General features: G+C 30.5%; 1 protein-coding gene across 14 annotated transcripts in view; it reads left to right on the forward strand.

Annotated features, from left to right (window-relative positions):
* The window catches only part of LOC148627433 (dedicator of cytokinesis protein 3-like), a 101,189-nt gene extending 80,966 nt beyond the window's left edge, over positions 1-20,223 (forward strand). For 8 of the 14 annotated variants that reach the window (XM_088573009.1, XM_088573029.1, XM_088573046.1 and 5 more), the window contains 12 exons: positions 144-313; positions 703-969; positions 1,377-1,460; positions 2,380-2,514; positions 2,853-2,947; positions 3,395-3,461; positions 4,960-5,097; positions 8,712-8,763; positions 9,210-9,311; positions 9,731-9,846; positions 10,197-10,286; positions 16,555-20,223. In XM_088573009.1, coding sequence (XP_088429135.1) covers positions 144-313; positions 703-969; positions 1,377-1,460; positions 2,380-2,514; positions 2,853-2,947; positions 3,395-3,461; positions 4,960-5,097; positions 8,712-8,763; positions 9,210-9,311; positions 9,731-9,846; positions 10,197-10,286; positions 16,555-17,103 — 1,865 coding nt within the window. In that variant the 3' untranslated portion in view covers positions 17,104-20,223. Of the gene's footprint in view, positions 1-143; positions 314-702; positions 970-1,376; positions 1,461-2,379; positions 2,515-2,852; positions 2,948-3,394; positions 3,462-4,959; positions 5,098-8,711; positions 8,764-9,209; positions 9,312-9,730; positions 9,847-10,196; positions 10,287-12,078; positions 12,106-13,339; positions 13,358-16,554 lie in introns of all 14 variants that reach the window. The other 6 variants (XM_088573109.1, XM_088573119.1, XM_088573103.1 and 3 more) reach the window with 6 other exon arrangements.
* The last annotated feature ends 1,378 nt before the right edge of the window (positions 20,224-21,601 follow it).

Genomic DNA, 21,601 nt, shown 5'->3' on the forward strand with positions numbered 1-21,601 from the left:
AATGCATGTGCAATGTGTATATTTTGATCTTTATATATGATATATGTAAATAAACCAGGGATTAGAAATCTTGATATTGATTTAAAATGATTTTTTTTCTTAAAAGCTAACATATCATCAGTTAAATCCTTAACTCGGTCTAGACATTCAAATAAGTGGTGTTAAACCAGTTTCTGACCCAAAGAACAGTTTCTCTGTTGATCAGAACGTTCCTAGGGAAGTGGAGCAGTTCTATGAAAACAATGATGTTGATACATTTCAGATGGACCGGTCCTTCCATACAGGCAAGAAAGATAAGGATAATGAATTTAAGGTATGTTGTAAATTTATAAAAACAATTTGATGATATTTCCACTTTTAAGGTCTTGTACTAACTATATATTGGGATATTGTCAATAGTATTATTTTTGCACAAAAATATTTTTTTATGGAATCTCTGCATATGGCCTTATAGACCAGATTTCTACAATGAAAGTGTGATAGAAGGTGGGGTTACAGATTTAACATTAGATCTTAATTGAATTTTACCATGAATAACTATAGAAAACTTTTCTATCAAAAGTTGTATACAATATTCAGTCAAAAAGTATCTGTTAATATATAGATATCTATGAAAATGAACATTGCATGGACTATTTGTAAGTTCTTTTTGATGCATCTTTAAGTACAGAACTGTACTTGAAATACACATCTTTTTAACAGACACTTTGTACAGAGAGAACAACTTTAAAAACCAATCATAAGTTTCCTGGCATTTTACAATGGTATGAAGTCCTACAGAGTGAAACCACAACATTTTCTCCTGTTTCTACGGCAATTAATGCAATCAGAAGTGCTTGTCATGACTTAGAAGTCAGCGTTGAAACATGTAGAAGAAGCTGCAGTGATAGTAATATGAAAGACCTTAGCCGACAGTTGAATGGCATGATTACAGCTCAAGTCATGGGAGGAATACCAAAATACCAAGAGGTCTGTTTTATTTTCATTTAGTATTTTATAAAAGTAGAAGACTATTTTTACACTCAATAATCAAGTTATCTTGTGCTGACAACTTCCTTTTTAATCACTAAAACTTTATTGAACAATCAAGCAACAAACCTATAGAAATACAAAGTATGAAGTATACAAGTAGTTTTTCACTCCATTTTTAAGGGAAAAAAATGTCGTGTTTCCAGTTTCCCAAATGATCCTGTTTAGACCCCTCCCCATTGCCCCTGCTGTTTCAAATGCCATTTTGAAAAAGGTTACCTGCCCACTCTCAATCAGTTTTTGGGGTTATTAGAAATATAACAATTTCACACTGTTTTTAGACCTCAGCATATGATAAAGCTACTTCTACTTTCAGGCATTTTTCACAAAGCTACTTCTACTTTCAGGCATTTTTCACAGATGAATTTATCAGCACTCATCCTGAAGAAAGAGATAATATTCAAGCCCTGAAAGATGGAATCAATCAACAGGTAAAGAGTATACATCGAATTTCATATGAAGCAAAGGCTTTGAAATATAAGCCAAGAAAATTTATCAAGAATTTTACAGTCATATTTTTGTTGTTGTAATTTACCCCTAGAAATTTGGGAGATAATGGTTTAAGTTGTAGGATTGCTTTATGTGCTTGAAATAATAAACAATGAGTTAATAGTCCAGCAATCTGGGACAAGGTTCATTATCACCTGAAAATGATATTTGTTATTATACTGTTTTGTGTCCTATGTAATGAGTTGCAGGGATATAATGTTTTTGATTAATCCATCTGTTGGATTAACCATCTGTTCATCTGTTTTGCATAGCATTTTGACACCTAGATAGTGCCTCTATTTTGACACCTAGATAGTGCCTCCATTTTGACACCTAGATAGTACCTCCATTTTGACACCTAGATATTGCCTCCATTTTTTACCAATTTCCTTGTAATTCAAGTTAATGTTAGTTTTGATGGCATTGATATATTAGTCAAGGAAGACCACTTTTAGTAGGGGTGATAACGTAAATACAGTTGATTTTGACTTGTTGCTTGGATTGCCCTTCCATTTTTTTTGACAGATTTCCTTCAAACTTTGGTGAATGGTTAGTAGAATAAAAGATTGGATGGGATTCGTTTACACTAAAATTGGTCAAGGGGGACCACTATTTTGGGTACAGGGAGACTTTTTTTTAAAGAGTCCAAATGTAGGCATGTTGGGTTTTGTGAGATTGCTTACTAAAGTTCTTTTATTAATAAATGATTGATCTTTGATTTTAAGTGTCCTGATCATGTAATATTTGAGTGATAGGAAATAAAGGAAATATCAAACATCAAGATGTTTTCTCAAACCCAGACTATATACATGTACATACATTCATGTCAGTAATTTAATGTGGATTGATTTTAAAATACAGATGAGCTTGCTGGAACAGGGCATGGGAATTATGAAGAAAGATAGAAGTGATGGGCTGGACAGACTTGTTCAGAGTTTAGATGAAGAATTGAAGAAACTGATGAAGAAAGTGGGCTATAAAAAGGAGTTAAAATCAGTGAGTTATCATCCTTTGTTATACCCTTGATGTGTGGCCTACACAGGCTTAAAAGAATGTAAATCATTCTCATAGCCTTTATCACTTGTGGTACATTATATCTTAACCTTAACTATTTTATCACAAACAGATGTGTTTAAATTTTGATTTTACAAAAATCTGTTTCCATTACTCAAGTTTATGTGTCAACTTCGCTGGTATAATAACACAGTGATACTGATAGTGACAATCATATCTTTTTATGTCATATATTATAAGGCTATTTTATAGTTTGGCACATCCATTCTGTCCAATATGGCTATGTGGAATTGAATTAAAATTTTTGTTTCTTTTACTAGGCATTACATAATGATCTGAAGAAATGGGATTCAGGAATGGGTAGTTTTATAGACCCTAGACCTGGTACACCCAACTCTCAACACTCCAGTGGAAGGTATGTACAGTCCTGACTGTCAATTTCAACCTTATAAAAGTAGCCTTTGGGGATATACATATTATTGTAACAAATTTCGTAGTGTTTTGTCTGTTACAGAATCCTAAAAAATATGATATCAGTTGTCTTTTTATGAACAAATTATTTATCTAGAATTCGAAGTTTCTATGAGTTGAAATAATACAACTACAGTCTTGGGAATGTACTTTTTTACCACTGAGAACTATTGTAATGTATCAACTAACATCAATGGGCATTATTTAATATCAATTTTGTTTTTCTTAAAGATGAAAGCTGGGTTTATTTTTCTGCCAGTTATGTATTGTTGGGGTTGTTGTCGTCCTAAATTATTGAATACCCTCTCTATCTTCTCTATTTTACTATTTAAGTTGCAAAGATCTCTCAATTTCTTCCTCAAAGCAAAAGTATCCTTATTTTACCTTTTAGTAACAGATCCTCAGTGATATCATCTGACTCCAGAGATAGAGAAGATTTGATTGATTTGTCTACAACGGTAGGTATACAGAAAACATAGTGAACAAAACCAACTATTGACTAAATATTCATATCCATATTGCATTTACAGTTCTAAATTTAAATTGAGCGAAGTGTTCTGTTGCTGACAGTTCAGGCTATGTAGGTTCTGTTGCTGACAGTTCAGGCTATGAAGTGTTCTGTTGCTGACAGTTCAGGCTATGTAGGTGCTACATCAATTTTTATTTGCTCTAGACTCCTAAAAATGCTTTAAAAAGTAAAATCCGGTAGAAACTTAAAAATTCTTTTAATAACAGTTTAGAACTGCTTGCACTAAGTAACATTGCTTTGATAGTTAGAAAAGCAGTAGCTCAAATTATTTACTCTGGTAGCTTCAGCCTGAGCAGATTTAGCATGGAGTTAGATTTTTAACGATGATTAATGATTATTAGTGCATGTATTTTATTATATGGTTAAGGAGATAGATTTATTTTGAATAGATTAGGGGTCTGAAAATTGTGTTGGTCCATATCAATTTTCTCAATGATGATATGACAAATTGCCATGTTATCCAAAACCTTGTAATGTGCAAATGAAATACCAATCATCTAATTTGCTAACTAGATTTTAAAAAGGCTCCAAAAACATGATGAAACTGGTAAGAAATTTCTTTTATGGTTATTTTTTTTCAAATGGGACTTAGTTTTAACTACAATGTAATTGTTATAACTTTTTTTTGTCATAATACTCTCTTGTTAGAGGAAAAAATAAGTATATAATTAAAAGCAGGGTTGATGGACATTAAGATAGAACCAAAGATTGTCCTATATATCTTAAACTAATTATAATATTATGGTTGAGTTAGCAAGGAATCTTGGGCAAAACTACAATGATTTAGAAATTATCTAAAAATGACCTTGCCTATTTTTAATTATTTCTATGACTATTTCCAGACCCATGATAGAGGCTTTTGTTGTAGTAGCTGGTATTTATCATGTGCTGCTGACTTATCTTCTTGCTTATACATTCTGCTTAAGTTTATACAATTTATTAGCCATTACTTGTTGCTTTTGAGTTCTCATTGCTTGTCCATTTATTTTTCAATTATATCTGTAACCACACCATTAATCATTCAAAAGTTCTTTATAGGAAAATTTAATTTCACTAAAGAAGTTTTGGAAAATTTGTTTCATTTTTTTTTTTTCATTTTTTATGCAACAACTAAAACATTTAACATTTAATATTCAGTCATAGTGAATGGTTTGACAACAGTGTTGTGTAAAATTAGAAGGTAAACAACATTTTTTTTTACCAGGTTTTGCATATGCTTGAAAGAAACATTTATAACATAAACAGGTTTTGGAAAAATCTTCAAATTCAAATTGTTAAAACTTTTTTTAATCATTAATATTACAATTATCCCTTTTGTTTTGGAATTATTATTAAAGAATTATGGATAAATTAATTCAATTTGATAATTGAAAGAAATTCTTGACTGTCTTTTTTCTACACATTGCACCTTTGCATGTTTGACACAGGATATACCAATCATTATTACCTCCCCTTCCAAGGTGGATAGGAGGCGATACAGCCATCATTTTCCTCCCCGGATACCAACATATCATCATGGTAGCAGACCTTTATCTCTGCAGTTTAGTGACCATATTTTCATTCAGGTATACCTAAGATTTGTGGTTATGAATTATTGTCAGCATGTGGCTGCTCCATTAAAACATTTTCTTTATACCTATGGGAAATTTCAGATTTGTAAAATTACCTGTTTTATTGGCATGTTGACGCAAACTTTATTATTTGCTTATTTGTGGTTATAAAAATTATGCAAGGTTTTTTTCCCTTTTGGTGTTGTCTTTTTTTTAAATTTTAAAAATTTTTTTTTTTTAGTGTGTGGTGGATAACTTGCATGCGCAGATTTAGTGTGTAGGATTATCATAAAATTGAATATGAGAATACATGTGCTATAAATAACCAAGTAAAATCAAACACTCAAGCTTTTCAGGTTTGCTGAAGTGATATAAGTTGCATTGTTTTGTATAAACTTGTTAAAACTGAAATTTAATTTAGTTTTCAACAGTTAACAAGCTATACTGTTCATAAACATCTTTTATTTCTTGTAAATTTTGAATTTATTTTGAAAAATTTCTTTTGAGCTTTATATTTTTCCTACAGAAATATTTTGAAAAAATCAGCCGCAAAGGTTTCAAATATAACATTGAATTAAAAATACTGGTTGTTGAAAGTTAAAGGTGTGGAGGCAGAGAGTACCAGTCTTGTCAAACAATCAACAAACCTGATCATTTAAAAAATTTTAAAAAGTTTTTTAAGTTACAGTCTATATAAAAACACATTCACTTTTATTTGTAACTCAGAAGTATTTACAGACCACATAACCATATTAGTTTGTCATCAGATTTTCATAATGAATAGTGGGAATGACTGTTTGGTTTCTCAAAAAAACATATCTGTATGCAGAAAGGACTATCATTTCATAAATATATAGCATATGTACACGAAAAAAAGAATTGTTTGTTCAGTGGGTTTTTCTATACCACAAATCACATCCACCATTTTTATATGGACTGTTACTTAATTCATCTGAGTGGAGCTAGAACTCACCCTTATGGTGTTCATTTACATTATTTTTCAATAAGCTTATCTTTTGAGCTATTTATTTTTACAAGTAAAATATTTATAAAATGAAATATATATATATGTGTGGTCATAATTTAAATCAAAATACTCATGTACCGAATCAATTTATATCAAGCATTATACTGATTTTTTACTTCTCAAATTGAAAAATAGGAGATCAAAGACAAGAACAGGGATTGAATTCAAATATATCTAAATACAAGCTTATTGTTGTAAATTGTTAATATTGAACTCATTGATTTATGTTTAAATTCACCATTTTGATTACGAAGGACATAAAAATTACACATACCGAAATTCATGATACATCATAGCAGTACACCTGTTTACGTATTATTTAGGTTCGGTATTGGTTTAAATGAACACAAAACTCTCTGACATATTGCATAATTGAACTACAAACTTCTAGTTGGACTTTCCCATTTCCTACATTCAATTTATTGACCTCCATATTGAAACTGTCTATCTACAGGTTATCACATAAACACCTATGTTTCATGTAAAAGCGCTGAGTTTCTGGGCACCTAGTTCCAGAGACATGTACATTAACATAAATGCAAAAGTCTTAGAATATACTGTAATTTCAACAATTATATCTGGTTCACGAAACAATAACCACACACTTAAAGGCCCTGTTGCACCCACAGCTCTATTACCATAACACACGGCCAAATAGCCAAATAGAATGATTATTACAAAAAGCAATATCACAAGATGGCAGATTGACACCATTCCTGAGAAATGCTTTATCGCAATTCCTATACCTTTGTCTAAGCAAAGTTTTATTTTTTCTAGTCATCTCTGGGCTTCTGATGTCATGAGGCGGTAACCGTTATAAAATACACAATACAGTTAGTGATACATCAGGATGGTTTAGGAGATTATGCTACACTTTTGTTAAAAAATAGCAACAAAAACATAAAAATTGAGCAGTAAATAATTGCATGGAACCCTTTTCTAAATATAAGTTTCTTGACTGCAATCATAAATATTTGGATCTGCTGGGGCCTGCATGAAATACCTAGACTAGAGACAGCTCTTACAATTGGTAATCAGCATTCTACTTTATATTTCATTTCTATGATAGATGACTATTTATAATCTCGTAGGGGCTTAATTTTTAGCTAAACATCAAATTGTTTATGAAAGCATTTGTATGCAACTTAAATATATAGACAGTGAACGACTAGTGTATTCCGGCAAATGCATATAAATGAACAGGTACTGGTAAGAGGTTAGAGGTCAACTGTTGTTTAATACAAACCAAATGAATTAGCATATTAAGTTGGCAGTAAAAGTTGTGTACTGGGTTTGTTTGTTGGTGTCAATAGCATAGAATTAAATTTGATTTATCAGAAATACCTACAGTAGACCTTACAATCTGCATTTATGCCCAACTTAATGATGTTTGCCAATGGGACTACTTTCCTGTGGAAAGATAATTGCAGATGCTAATAGGCTTTACAAATCTAAATGCCCTGGCAACTGCTGTATCAATTCTGATCTTCAATCTAAATTGATAAAAAAAGCAGTCACAATGACATTTACCATGCATTAGAAAGTCAGAATTGACCTTTATGGAAGTATCACATTGGATTACAGTATTCAGTATACATGTGTTGTCATTTGAAGTGATATTTTAACCTTCTACTCACTTTGTCACTAAGGTCATCTTTCTCACAAACTAATATTACAGTGTACTAGTATATAGAATTTAGCATGTTATACATGTAGTATAATATATAGATGTGTGTGTATGATGTAGTAGCTCTAACTCATTTAGATGGACTTTGTATTTGTTGTCATTGAAGGTATACAAATTTTTTTTCAGTTTGTGTGAGCTTCATAAACTGAGAGATAGAAACCTCTTTCATAATTTTATTCAATCTTACCAAGTTAGGTGTATTGATTTCCAGTTTGAACTATGGTCTGTAAGTCTAACTCTCCCATATTAGGGGAGAATCATATCGGCTTTTCACAAATAAGGAAATTTTATACCAGGGTATTTCAGATAGTTTTTTTTTAAGTATATGTATATAAACATTATTGTTTTTTCAACTACAAAAATTATTTTAATATTTCTCATTTAATGATCTGGTTTTGTTGATTACATCATTTATAAGGATGACATTGTGAACAATTTGTTCATCCCATTGGGGTTGTTGTCTCTTAGACATACTCACCACTTTCATTCTCCTTATGTTCTAAGTAGATAAAGTTTAAATCTAACTTTTATAATAACAACATAAAGCATGTGAGTAATGGTTTCAGAGTGAATGAATTCTGGGGCGTAATGGAACGTACGTTTATTTATACTTCTTTTTAATTAAACATCCAGTACAATAATAAGAGTCAGGGCTCTCATTTTAGGTCTGAAGCAACCATTTGTTTTAAATGTCGTGATGCCAACTATAGAAAAAACTTTCAATGGCTATTGATAAGGTGCCTTATTTGTCATTGATTAATTATAAAATGATGAAAAAGAGAATAATAGTGTGACCAAGAGGAGGTTACCTAGTACTTGGACATTCTGAAAGGATATGTATGATTCATCCTGGGACACTATTATAATACAACCATAAATGTACATTGATATAGTAATGTTGGTCTTTTTTTTTAGGCTGAGAGTCCCAGTACTGTGACAAGTAAACCACCAGTTGAACATCCAAAACGTAAGTATAATAATAGCACATTATAACTGAGATATGTATGGAAAAGTGGTTTGGTGATCATACCATCAATGTTTTCACTGTCTACAGCTCTTACGTCAGATCCATTTAAGACAAGTTTGGTATTTTGTAAACCTCTGATCTGAACACTCCAATGTTATAGCTGTAAACAACATAAACCATTTACTTTTTATTAAAGATACTGCTACTTATCATGTACTAACTGGCAATAAAAGGTATGTCTGAAAGATTGTTAAAATTACCTTAGATAAATTAGTCCTATTGATAAAATCAGTTGTCATTATACTGTTAATTAGGGATGTTTAAATTTATCCTGATTGACTCTTTTTATCTTTGGATATACATGTACAAATGTATACTGGTTTATCATTTAAACTTTATTTTTTTCATATATTTATATTTATTTATAATATTAATTATTTTTTCAGCTGTGATTGAACGTAATGTTCAACCAAGCAAATCACCACAAAGAAGTGCAACATCTGTGATATACAAAAAAAAACCACCGATACCCGACAGGAAGCGATCAGGTTTGTATTCAGGAATCCACATTGTCATATTTTCATTTTCTTGGTTACATTTAATTCAGTGATGGATCCAGAAGGGGGTTTGTTAGGGTTCTATCTCCCAGAATTCCTTCCCCTTTTCCAACAAAATTATGTTTATTTCATACAAAATTAGTGCAAAAATTATCAGATAAAGCCTTGAACCCCCTTTCCAATGATCAAATAAAAGCCTTTGAACCCCCTTTCCAAAATGCTTCAAAGAACATCTATTTTTCGTATGCTTCATTGTACATACTACTATTTTTCTCTGGTGAGTTATAAACCTCACAGATATTTATATATGATGTTAGATGACAGCTCGACAGTTACATGTACATGTACTTAAATGACCCCCCCCAACAACTATTGATACTTTGTAAACTTAGTGGTTTCTTTATTTTCAGACCCCTTCCCTGCAGGTGTGCCCCGCCCATTCTACATGCCTTCAAGTACATCTTCTGGTAATATTCCTGAGGAAGGAGCCCCACCAGAAATACCAAAGAAACACTCAACATCCAAGGTATTCATACTGTTTAAGTAATAGAAGGACTAGAGGTGGAAGTAAAAAATTATTGGACCCTACTATTGAGAGTATTACTGTATTTTATATTTTCATGGTTCACTAACTTATGGTGAATGTTGATTTTTTTTCTTTTTCAGTTTTTTTTTGTTAGAAAGTAAACTTGAAAAAAAATCATACCATAAAAATAGGTTAAGTTTCATTATAATATATTCTACATTTACCACTCAGGAGCCATGGCTCATTTCTTTTTGAAAATTGAAATGCAGGTGTATTTCTAGTGACCAGAGCATTGTTTTGTAGTTTTAAACTACATTATTATATTTGTGTGTGTTCTTTGTGGATACCAGGTCAGATCATTTGTACCACGACAAACCCTTCTACTTACACCCAAAGATGCCAGAACAAATCCAAACAAATCTAATTCGTATGAAAACCTCGTAAGTCACTCATGTCATTAACAAATTATTTGTACAAGCAGCAATATTTATAGCAACTAAGGCCAAATTAAAAAGAGTTATGTTTCCTTCTACCGTTCCTTCCCTATTTTTTCTAGCTGAAGAGAGTTTATCCTAAAGTTTTCTTGTCAATTTAAAAAGAACTGTTCAAGTCAGAATGTTTCGCCTATAGTCTCAATGTACAGAAAAAAATAGTAAAATGAAAAAAATTATCCCTACCTACCCATCCTATTGTTTTCAATGGTGTAATAGGAAACACACATATATTTTCGGGGCCTAATTTTCATGAAACTTATGCCCCAAACTGTCTACTTTACAATGGCCAGATTCCAAGTTTCACTTTACTAAATCTATCATACCTACTGTAATTTGCCTTTTCCTTATATATTATTATTGTTTTTTTTTGTTAATATTTTTTTCTTATTGTAAATTAATGAGAAAAATAGAAGTATTAAAGTATGAATGTGTATTACACATATCTCGGCATGAAAGAAAAGAATATTTCTGCTTTTACAAGTGCTCAACCAATATAAATAGTATATATATATATCACCTACAAATGGCTAGCTTTAGTGTGGTGTCTTTTTAATGTTGATATCTGATATTATCAGTTTCTAGAAAATGTTATTAAGTGAAAATGCCATACAAATGAAAAAATATGGTATTGTTATATCATTGATGGTTCAATAACCATTGTACTCTAGGTCAGCATATTTTTTATATCAGTATTGAAAATCTAAATCTGTGGCAACTTTTTTTAAATTTCATACTGTGTAAAATAGCAAATTTCTTTAAAAACACAACTGTGATCTAATTACTGGCTACTGCAGTTATCTTATCTGGTTACCTGAGAAAAGTTTTGTTTCTATTTTCTCAGTACCTATTCGGTCAAATACTTTAAGATATAGAAAACAGTTTTGACATAAATCTTGTTTTGCCAGTTCACAACTTCCTGTTTAATAGCAGGTATACCTTGTAAAAAAAGTATGTATAACATGAAAAGAACTCCCTCTCCACTTTAGTGAACTAAATGATATTTGAAACAATTTGGGGTATTTTAAGCATGTGGAAAAAGAAATCATTTATAATTTTCAATTTGTAAGAATTCGTTTCTGAGTTTATACTTTGTGGGAACCTAGGAAATCCATTAAAAGAGTAAATGTTGTTCTAATGATTGTAGAGTGTGATGCATGTGCATTTATTTAATTTTTTTTTTTTTTTGTAATAAAGTACCATAACATACATCCAATATATATATATATTTGCATGTCATTATTTTATTGCATGACCCCAGAAAAATATCACCCATGAATATAAATATGTTGAAACTTAGAAAGCTTTTACATATGAATTACCTAGATTGTGTTCCTGTCCGTAGGTTTTTCCTCTTCTGTCTTTTAAAAATCTTTTAGATGTTACATTATTGACAATATATCATTTAGGAATGTAATGATTCAGATTTTCTTTATGCAACATGTTAACTATGCATAATTTCTGTGTGTGATAAATTTTCAACAAAGAGATTAAATTAGAAAATTGTGAAATTTGCATGTGTCATTAGCCACAATATATTGTATGATTACAATAAATTTAAGACTTTTAGGACTTTTAAACATTTTAAGGCATGTCAATGATTTTGCTGAATTATTTGGTTTTTTTTTGGTTTTTTTTGTTATTTAATTTTTTTTTTCTGTTTTTTTGGTGGGGAATGGGATTGTTATGGGGCGAAAAATAATATGTGAACATTTGTTACATTTGACATTGTTAATTTTAGCCAAGTAAGACCACAGCTGGTAAATAGGTAATGGTCCAACTCATTACTGCCTTCATTAAAATCATTTTACTTGAACTAAACAGCATGGTACAGTATCTGTATATAACAATGAATTAAAATTTTATGTATGATAAACAATATTCTTCCACTTTTCTAAATTCAGCAGCCTACGGTGAGTCATTGCAATGCCTATTATATTATCAGGTCAAACTCCCATGGGACTTGCTTAAATGCACAAAATTGTATATCTTCCACATCATACCATCCATTACAGCAATGCCACTTTTAATCAGTTGTATAGATATTTGTCTGTTATGTTCTTTCTTTACATTCTATTTGTCTTCAATAACTATGTAATAAAAACTTGGAACATATGATATTTCATTGTGATCTGCAGTGTGAAGTCAAGATTTTAGTAATAGTATGATGATGGAAATGTGTTTGCCATGAATTTATTGAATTGTTCTTATTTTAAAGATATTTTTCTTTTCATAGTCATATAATTATATAGTTATATAAAGCTAATGATTTTTATCAAGCAGTAAATAATATATATGAATGAAAACAGGAAATGGATGATCTTTCAACAAAAAGTGTGATATACTTTCAATTAAATGTCAGATAAGTCTTTTGCTACCACGATATGTAGCTCCCCCAAAAATAAAAACAAAAAATCATAAAAATCCAAATCAATAAAGGAAGTACATATCTACAATGTTTAATGTGAAAGTTTCATTTAATACAGTATCATAAGATTATAGATGTGTAACCAATATTCATTGAGGATAAAGTTAATGTTTTACTAATGACCCCCCCCCCTTCAGAAAAAGAAATTTAAACATCTAATATTCATATCATAATCTACAAGAAGAGGAATATGTGAAAGTTACATTAAATTTCACTCTGTGTTTTGCTACTGGACCCCCTTCCACCCAAAAATCACAAAAAAATAAAAATTACATCTTGAGTAGGAGGTGAACTTCTTCAATATTTGATAAATATTTGGTGAAAATTTCATTAAATTCCATTCAGTGGTGTAGAAGGAGTACTGTATATAAGAAAAGGATACCCCTCTGTGTAAGGAAAGTAGACAGCCCTACTTTTTTGCAAGTCAGGGTGTGAAAACTACCTGTAAATGTTTTAGATTTTTGAGATCTGTGATAGAAAACACGAATGTTTTTAATGTATGTGGAAATAAACAGGATTTTTAGTAAAATTTTTGTGAATGTACTTTTAAGTAGACTGCTTCAATAATTGATAGATTTTCTTCTGGTGAATTGTAAGTATTAGCAAACTAAATTCTGCTATTTCATCTAACTTTTATGAAGGTACAAAACTAAAGTAGGTCACTTGTTTTAAATCTGGCTTTCTAGAAGAAGGTATTTTATTACTACACAGACTAATTCATGGTGACTCTTTTTGTACTTGTATATGATCAGGTCAGGGTGTGCTCTATTGGTACTGATCAGGTATGCTATGTACCTGCCTTTGGTTGGATCTCTGCAAGTTCTTCCCCAATGCCTTTAGTATTTATTTTTTTTTAAACAGAGATTATCCCCAAAATAACAAAAATGTGGAAAAAGGAAGTTTATATGCATGCAAGCTTTGTGATATACCTGCAAATGCCTTGACATTGTTCACACTGCAGTTTATAAACTGTTGTTCCCTTTTATTATTTTACTACAAAAATGTGGTTGTATAATGTTATGGCATGCTGTACTTGTCTTTGATAATTTGGGCCAAACAGTAACATGAGTTAAAAAATATGGATCTCTGTGAATTTAATGACAGAGTTATGTATACTACATAAGGAAGGTTGGGATTGACTTGGGGTGTTATGGCAAAAATAAGCCTTTTCTGAAATTTGTTATAAACTTTGTTACCATATTCTTTATTTGGTTTATTTTGATTTCTTGTGGTTCTTTGATATGCTATGAATGTAACCATGTGTTTACATTTTTGATTTTGGAGATAATTGCTCCAAATACAATTCTTTTAGTTATTTGACTACATTCTCTCTGTGTCAGAAACCTATTCTGTTTCAAATAATTATCATATTCCAAATTCAAAGATGTATAAATCTTAAATGGAGTGTCCCAACTGTTGCATTCATATCAAGTTGCACCCTATTGAGTCTAACATTGCATTCAAAGGTCATGGGGGTTATTTGGGTTTTTGATCCTTCAGGATTAAAATACCTTATGTCCCCGGTCTATCATTGGAACTTACCTACTATTTCTGTACACTACACAAAAATATAGTCCAAATGTAATTCCTTTTATATCATTCAATACCTCTTTTACAACAGGTAAATATGTTTCTTGCAATTAATCAGCTCAATAATATTCTGTTATTTCTGCAAATAAAATTAAGATCTAGTCTTCAAATCAACTCAAGATTTATGGGACTCTTTTTTGGCCTGAAAAGATATTTAGTAATAAATTTACATTTAGGGAATTTATTTCTTGCGGTAATGTGTCTGGAAGGATAAAATATGCTAAAATTTTTTATTTTAACACACTTATAAGTCAAATTATCCATCCTATCATTAATATTTCACCATAAATAAACAGGAAGTGAAGGGCAGTGATTTCAAGCAAGTAAAATTGGCAGGAAAAATTCAAATTGATGAAAGTTTCTTGTTTTCGAAAATCTTATGTTAAGGAAATTATTATCTTCAGCTGCTATTGGTTTTATTTAAGTCTAATTGTTATGTAAGATAAATACTCTGTTAATATAGCTTTTGCACATAAACTTTTGGATAAATTTAAAACTGGGGAAAAGGTAAAGTGGAACAAAATTTGTAAATTTGTATGATGTTGCATCTGTAGAATAGATTGATTTTCAGTTTAAACATAATAAAAAGGACACTTCTTAATAGTATTTTAAAATGCAAATGTATGATCACAATTTTATTTAACATCATATAATCTTTGAAATTTTGTTCATGCCACAATTTTCACATTAATTAAAAAATGACAATGCTATCAAGCACATTGATTTTAGTAAACTTAGAGGTTTTGTTGTTATTGATTAAATATGTAATCAGGAAAACAGAATAATGGCTGGAAAAAAATGTTTAAAAATCAAATAACAAGTTACACCCTCCATATTATTTGAAAGACATTTTTCAGGAAAAACGTTCTTGATAGTTCATAAAGTAACACACTCTTTTATAATTACTTTTTATTAGTGTGCATTGTATTAATTATGACTAGCATTAATGCAGAGACCATGTACCATACACTGAGCTTGGTTACAGTGTGCATTTACAGTTTGAATCCATTTAAACTGAAACAAAATTACAAACCTCAAAGCTAGTCTAAATAGTTCACAGTTTTACAAGTAACATTACATGTTATCATTTCAAATAGAATCAATGATTGTGGTCCTCATTAACAGAACTAAGTATAATGAAGTGAACAACAAAATGTTAGAAAATCCTATTTTGAAATAAATACTTTATTTACCTCAGATTTACAGGTATATTTAACCAATTTGACAATTACAGATTTGTAAAGATAATAAGTCAATGCAACTGTTGACTATATTTGAGAAAATTAGAATATGAAATATCTTAAAAATTATGTCTACATTTGCATAAAAAAATGTGGGTAAAACTATTGCACTTCACTATTTTTTTTTTTTTTTTTCAGTTTTTTTTTTCAATGTAACTTGACAGTACAAGAAATGTTGAATTTAAATGTCCAGTGTTAATAAGTGTCAGGATCCTAGTTACATGCATATGATTAACTTACAGAGCTTAATTCAGAACTATCTACTGTCTGTCTGCTTGTAAGGCCATATGATTCTGTTATCAATTTATGCATTATGCCTTAGTTTTTATGCTTTCAAAATTAATATCTACTTGATCTAGAATGAAGCTGTGTAAGTTGTCATTTGTCTGTAAACAGAAATATGTTGTTACCTTTCTTGTGACCATGAGTTCTTCACTTTACTCTACAGTTGATAAATTTTGTTGTGTTTATGATAATGAATATTACTGAAAGTGTTGGTGTTTAAAATTCAAGAAGTGGAGGCATTGTTCAGTAATTATCAGTTTTATTTTTTACATGGTGAAAAGTCATGTGTATTTTTCTTGTTATGGAAATTCTTTTCTAAAGTTTCTTTGTGAGCTACTTTGCATGAAGACTAACAGTTCTAAAATATATTGATGTTTTCTTAACATAGTTTTAAATTGTAGATATTCAAGGAAATTTTTCTTGACTTATTTTCAGCAGCACATGTATATGTAAAGTGATCAAATGTCCAGTTGTCACACTGCATAGTTATTGATATGCTTTTTTTATTAATTGGTCTTAAAACACTCCTATATTTTTGTCATGTCAAAATACTAACAAACAAGTAGCATATACAATACAGTAATTATGTTTTATGTAACTTTAAATTAAGAAATGGAGATTACTTATATCTAGGTCAAGTTTATTTAAATGTGTTTTTTTATTTATATTTCAGTTGTTAAGTTTAGATAAGACAGATGATGGATTGATTGTTTCTAGTTCACCAGTACCACCATTACCACCTCGGAAATCAGTTATAGGCAAATCATCAAGAGCTTCAACATTTTCGAACAGTTCAGGAGAAATTGAGTTTGGACAAGGAACTGGTCCTGATCCTCCACCAATTTCTCCAAAAATACCAACCATACCCTCAGGAAGAATTTCTGCTGATGGTGATTCACCCAGGATGCCACCCATTCCAAGTGGTAGAAATTCTTCTGACGGGGACCCAAACAATACTAGGTATAGTAGTAATCTTCTGAATTTTCCTGACTGTAGAAACAGTTTTGTTAGTTCTCACAATGGTCAAGTACCTGCTATTCCTGTGACACGAAGTCCTAGTGGTCGTCAGTTATGCGAACGTGAAAATTCAGATAGTGCACCTCCACCTATTCCAAGTAGACCAAATCGATTGTCCAATGTGTCAGTTTCATCAACAGCTTCATCCTCATCTTCATCATCAAGTTGTAATGCTAACCAGGACACTGAATCTTTTAAGTTTTAGCATGTCATTGTTATATATGAACATTATTTTTTATTCATTTGGTTGTTTCTATTTTTGGATCTTTTAAACTCTTCTGTTTAAAATGAATTACAGGACCTGTTTGTAACAAAAGTGCTATATACATATGTATATATTTCTGATTTTGATTTGTTATAGTGGATTATTCTTGATTTTTAACTAAATGGTAACTGTAATATATTTGTTCTGAATCAATGATGCCATAGTGTAGATAAAAAAAAATAATCTTACCATACCATAAGCTTATTGAACAGTTAGTTTTACTGTATTGATAACTTATATGGAGTAGCAGCATTAGTGTTAAAATAACTTACTCCTGCAGTACAAAAAATATTTCAAATCTTCATGTGTAAGGGGTGTGTGCTTAGTTTTACTGCTATTCATTTGCACTGATAACCGTCTAAAATGGATTTTTGTCAGCTAAAACTTGATACAGTGATCAAGCTAGCAAATCTACTTTGAAAAAAAAAAAAAACTATTGTTTATGGGTTATCAATTTTCATGATTTGTGGGTTTGGTAAAGCACAAATTTCCCATTCTTTTGTTTGATAGAGAGACAAATCTACTAATTCAAGAGTCCAAAGATAACTTTCCAAAACCACGAAATTTGGTAACCACTGTAATTATTTTGTGTAAATTTTTTCAGTACCTTAAACTTAAAATCTGTTAAATGAAAAATTGTAATTTAATACAAAATTGTACTGTGTATGTGTCTTATGACTTATTCTTGTCTTAACTTCCTAATCATATGAGTGTAAGATGTGCCAGGTGAATCCCTGCACTAATGAAAACATTTCTTCTAGTTTTATTTTCAAAATGAGCTAACTGATGGTGTACATAGATGAAATATGCATGCTTTCTTTGTACAGATACAATAAGGGTGTTATTAGAAGTTGTTTTATAGGTGTTGATGTATAAAGTTCAAGATTTAAATAAAACAGCTATATATAGACCAGAATACACAGAATTGAACTTACTTCAACTGTTATTTGTTGTTATCAAGTTTATACAAGAAAACATAACTTAACATGCATTGTAAGGTATCCTGAACTTGTTAAAAACTAAATGTAAGTTTCTTTATATTGATTTTTGTGTATCTCATCTTTCTGTTTTTCAACCCCATTAAGATTGTGAGTAAATTAGTTTTACTGTACAAAAACAATGGGTTTATGATAATCAGAATCAAATGTCTCTTTTTTTTATCAATGCCACACCTTCATTTTTAAACTTCTTGGAAAAAGTTGAGCCTTACACAATAGAATTATAATACCAGTAATCTTTACTTGGAAGACTATTTACAATATGCAAAGATAATAAATTCTTTATGGTATTTGACGTGTGGTAGCGTCCTTTTTTTCCTTAAGACTTATATGTAATACTTCATCTGTTTGAAATGAATTTTACATGCAAATATTGTTATATCAAATGCCGAGTTATTTGTTGGTAAAACCAGGTGCTTGATTGTAATATATTGTTTTTATCATAACTGAATAATAATACTTACAAGCAAGAGAAGCAATCATTTAAATATTGTGACCTTAACATGAAATAATAGAGGATTCCATTTAAGGCTACGTTTAAGGGTTTTTTTTTTCAAAACTTAATGTAAATTGGAATATTCTTATTTACCATGGGCTGTAGCTTCTACAAAACTCCATCACACAGTTTATTTTAAATATAGTTTTCTTTTGTATGTCCAAATTGAATGCAATGATAGTTCCTGAAGGTAGTTGTAATGACAGTGTTTACCTCCATTTATTGTACTGAGTTGTTGCAACGTCAAACATATAATTTTCACTCCTATTACAATTACCAAATCATATCCTTAACAAATATTGTGATAATTCCGAAACTAACTTATATTTAATATTATCAGAGGTATGATTATGATTTAGCGATTCCTTCTAGTTTTGGTTTTTTAAACTATTTGTGTGGCTGTTTGCATCTTTTTAATTGAAAATGACATTTCAAGGGCTTGTAAAAAAATTGTTATATTCATTCCAGAATAGGGTAATACTAGTAGCTATTGTTGTAAATAACTGAAATCAAAAGGAGTCGGCAATTCGGGAATGGGTTTGGCAAAGTTGGATTTAGTTTTGAGAACCAAAAAAAAAAAGGTTGGCAATTTGGGCATTGGCAATTTGGATTTGGCGAACTTAGATTCAGTTTTAGGAACCAAAATAGAAAATGTTGGCAATTTGTGCATCAACAGTTTGCACTCGGCAAACTCAGATTCAACAATTTGGGAATGTTACCTCTACACTAGACACATTTTGAAGTTCCTTCATATCAGTTATAAAATATTTCTTAACCTGAACTGAACAAATTCTACAATCAAAAAGAGGTTTCACACTGATTTTTATTACAATGTTTATCTTCATAGAAGGAAGTGTTCTTTTAGCATGTAAGAAAAGGGGGAGGTTGTATCATCTGTTCACAAGATACAAATCACATTATTCACATTTTTTTTTATTAAAAAAATACTGGTGCTGTCCTATATCCATCCATTTCCTGCACAAATGGGGTTATAAACTTGAATGGTATTTTGGGGCAACTTGAAGAACTAATTTCAAACAGTCCTGAAAAAATTCCAATGCATTGCAGCTTTGCCAGAAAATGAAACTGGACTAATAAGTCCAAGGATTTTATGTTTTACTGTGTAAAATTTTTCAAGGTCATTAATTTCCCCCCAAAAATATAAATTGGTAACGGGAAGTATACTTGATGGAATTTATTTTATCAATTTGCAAAAATTTTCTATTTAATTTAATTTTTTGATCTGATTGATGTTGCTAATTATTCATAACATGGTCATTTTTTCTCTTCCATGAAATAACTACATTATTTGTATATTTTGAAATGCCAAAACATGTAAAATAAGTTGTAGATTTTGTGTACTATAATTTTAAGATGCATTCACACATTTTGTTACATTTTATCTGTAAATATCTTTTTTACTTGTAGAAAGGTTTTTATTTATATGGATTTTAATTATGAAATATGTTTTACCATTTTTGATTTATTGCATAATACATGTTATAATACCAGAAGTCTAATGTGAAGAATCCTGTCTATATGTGGACAATAAACTGTTATAGATACTGTAGTTTGTCGTTGTTATTTGCTTGGAAGAGGATACTTCCTTCTCGGTTGGAGCAATTATTTCATACTCATGGAGGTTACCGTGATGTATAAAAAATTCTTATTGAAAACTATGATAGATAGAAAGAAACTTTCAATAGCTGAAGTGATCCTTATGATAAGTCCTACTAAAGACTTTTGAGTCAAAATTGTTGGACAACTCCTTGTTAAATTGAATGCCCTTGAAAGACAAACTTTAACCAGATAAGTGATTCAGGCTCCTGGGAGCCTATGTTTCAAATTTCCTTCGCAACTTCCGTTCTTACTTCTGCCCCATCATATTTTCTATCATCACACCAATGTAGTCATGGGCATTAGTATAGTTACATCAGAGTTTCTCCCAGAGAAACAACGGGTTGCAGTTTTTAGAAACAAACCAAAGAAAGAAATATAATATCTACAGGAACCGTTTTTATATGACATCAAAATAAGTTTGATGTAGTATGATGGTATCATGCTGTTGTCGTCTGTAGACACTTCAACGTCCGTTCAGTAACTTGTGTATGACTCTGTAGATCTTTATGAATTAGGGACCAAAAAGGGGTCACATCATTTCTGGCCAAATTCATATACTGTGTCAAACATTTAATCTCAATCCTAATCTCAACCCTGTATCAATTAAGCTTGAATATTAAGTCTATACTTGTTGGAATTTAGACATGAAATGTGTTCAAATCTGTATCAATGGTATTTGTTAATTATATTATAATATTTGTCCATGAGATAAGGTAAAAATACTCGGTTGGAATTGTCAAAACATAAATCGTTCTATATATAGGTCTTACTCAATATAGTTGCATATTAACTGTTTATTGATTTCATACATTTTAATTCTGTGTTTATTCATTAGATTCGTCATTTTTTTCAAGAGATTGCTGAAAAGTAAATGGTGTTATATTCGATTTTATTAAAAAAGAAAAAAAAACCAATTAGTTGAAGGGAGGTACCCGAAATCTCGGATGACCCTTCGTGGTTATATATATCGCATATCTGATATTTGGAGCAATTAAGCACCTTTGTCTGTGATCCGGACAGTTTCCTTAGGAGTACACACAGGTACTTGGGATCGGGATTTTTTTTTTTTTTTTTTTTTTTGTTAAAAAGAAAAAAAATACGAAAACAGCAAATATAGCACTTATACTGTCCATATGAAGTTTTCTGATAATGGAGGGGGGGGGGGGTCGACTGGTATAAAAGACGTAGTGGTGATGAAAGTAATATGTTGGATTACGAAGTTGCGAACCTTCTACGTCTTACATACCAGTCGCAATGGCGCTGAATTGGTAAAGGCATTTCAAACGAAATTGTGTGTCACATCAGCACAAAGAATAATTTACAA

This window comes from Perna viridis, chromosome 1 (assembly GCF_037379345.1).
Source record: "Perna viridis isolate PV_CMFRI_1.1 ecotype Kerala chromosome 1, ASM3737934v1, whole genome shotgun sequence".
NCBI classification, from domain to species: Eukaryota; Metazoa; Mollusca; class Bivalvia; order Mytilida; family Mytilidae; genus Perna; species Perna viridis.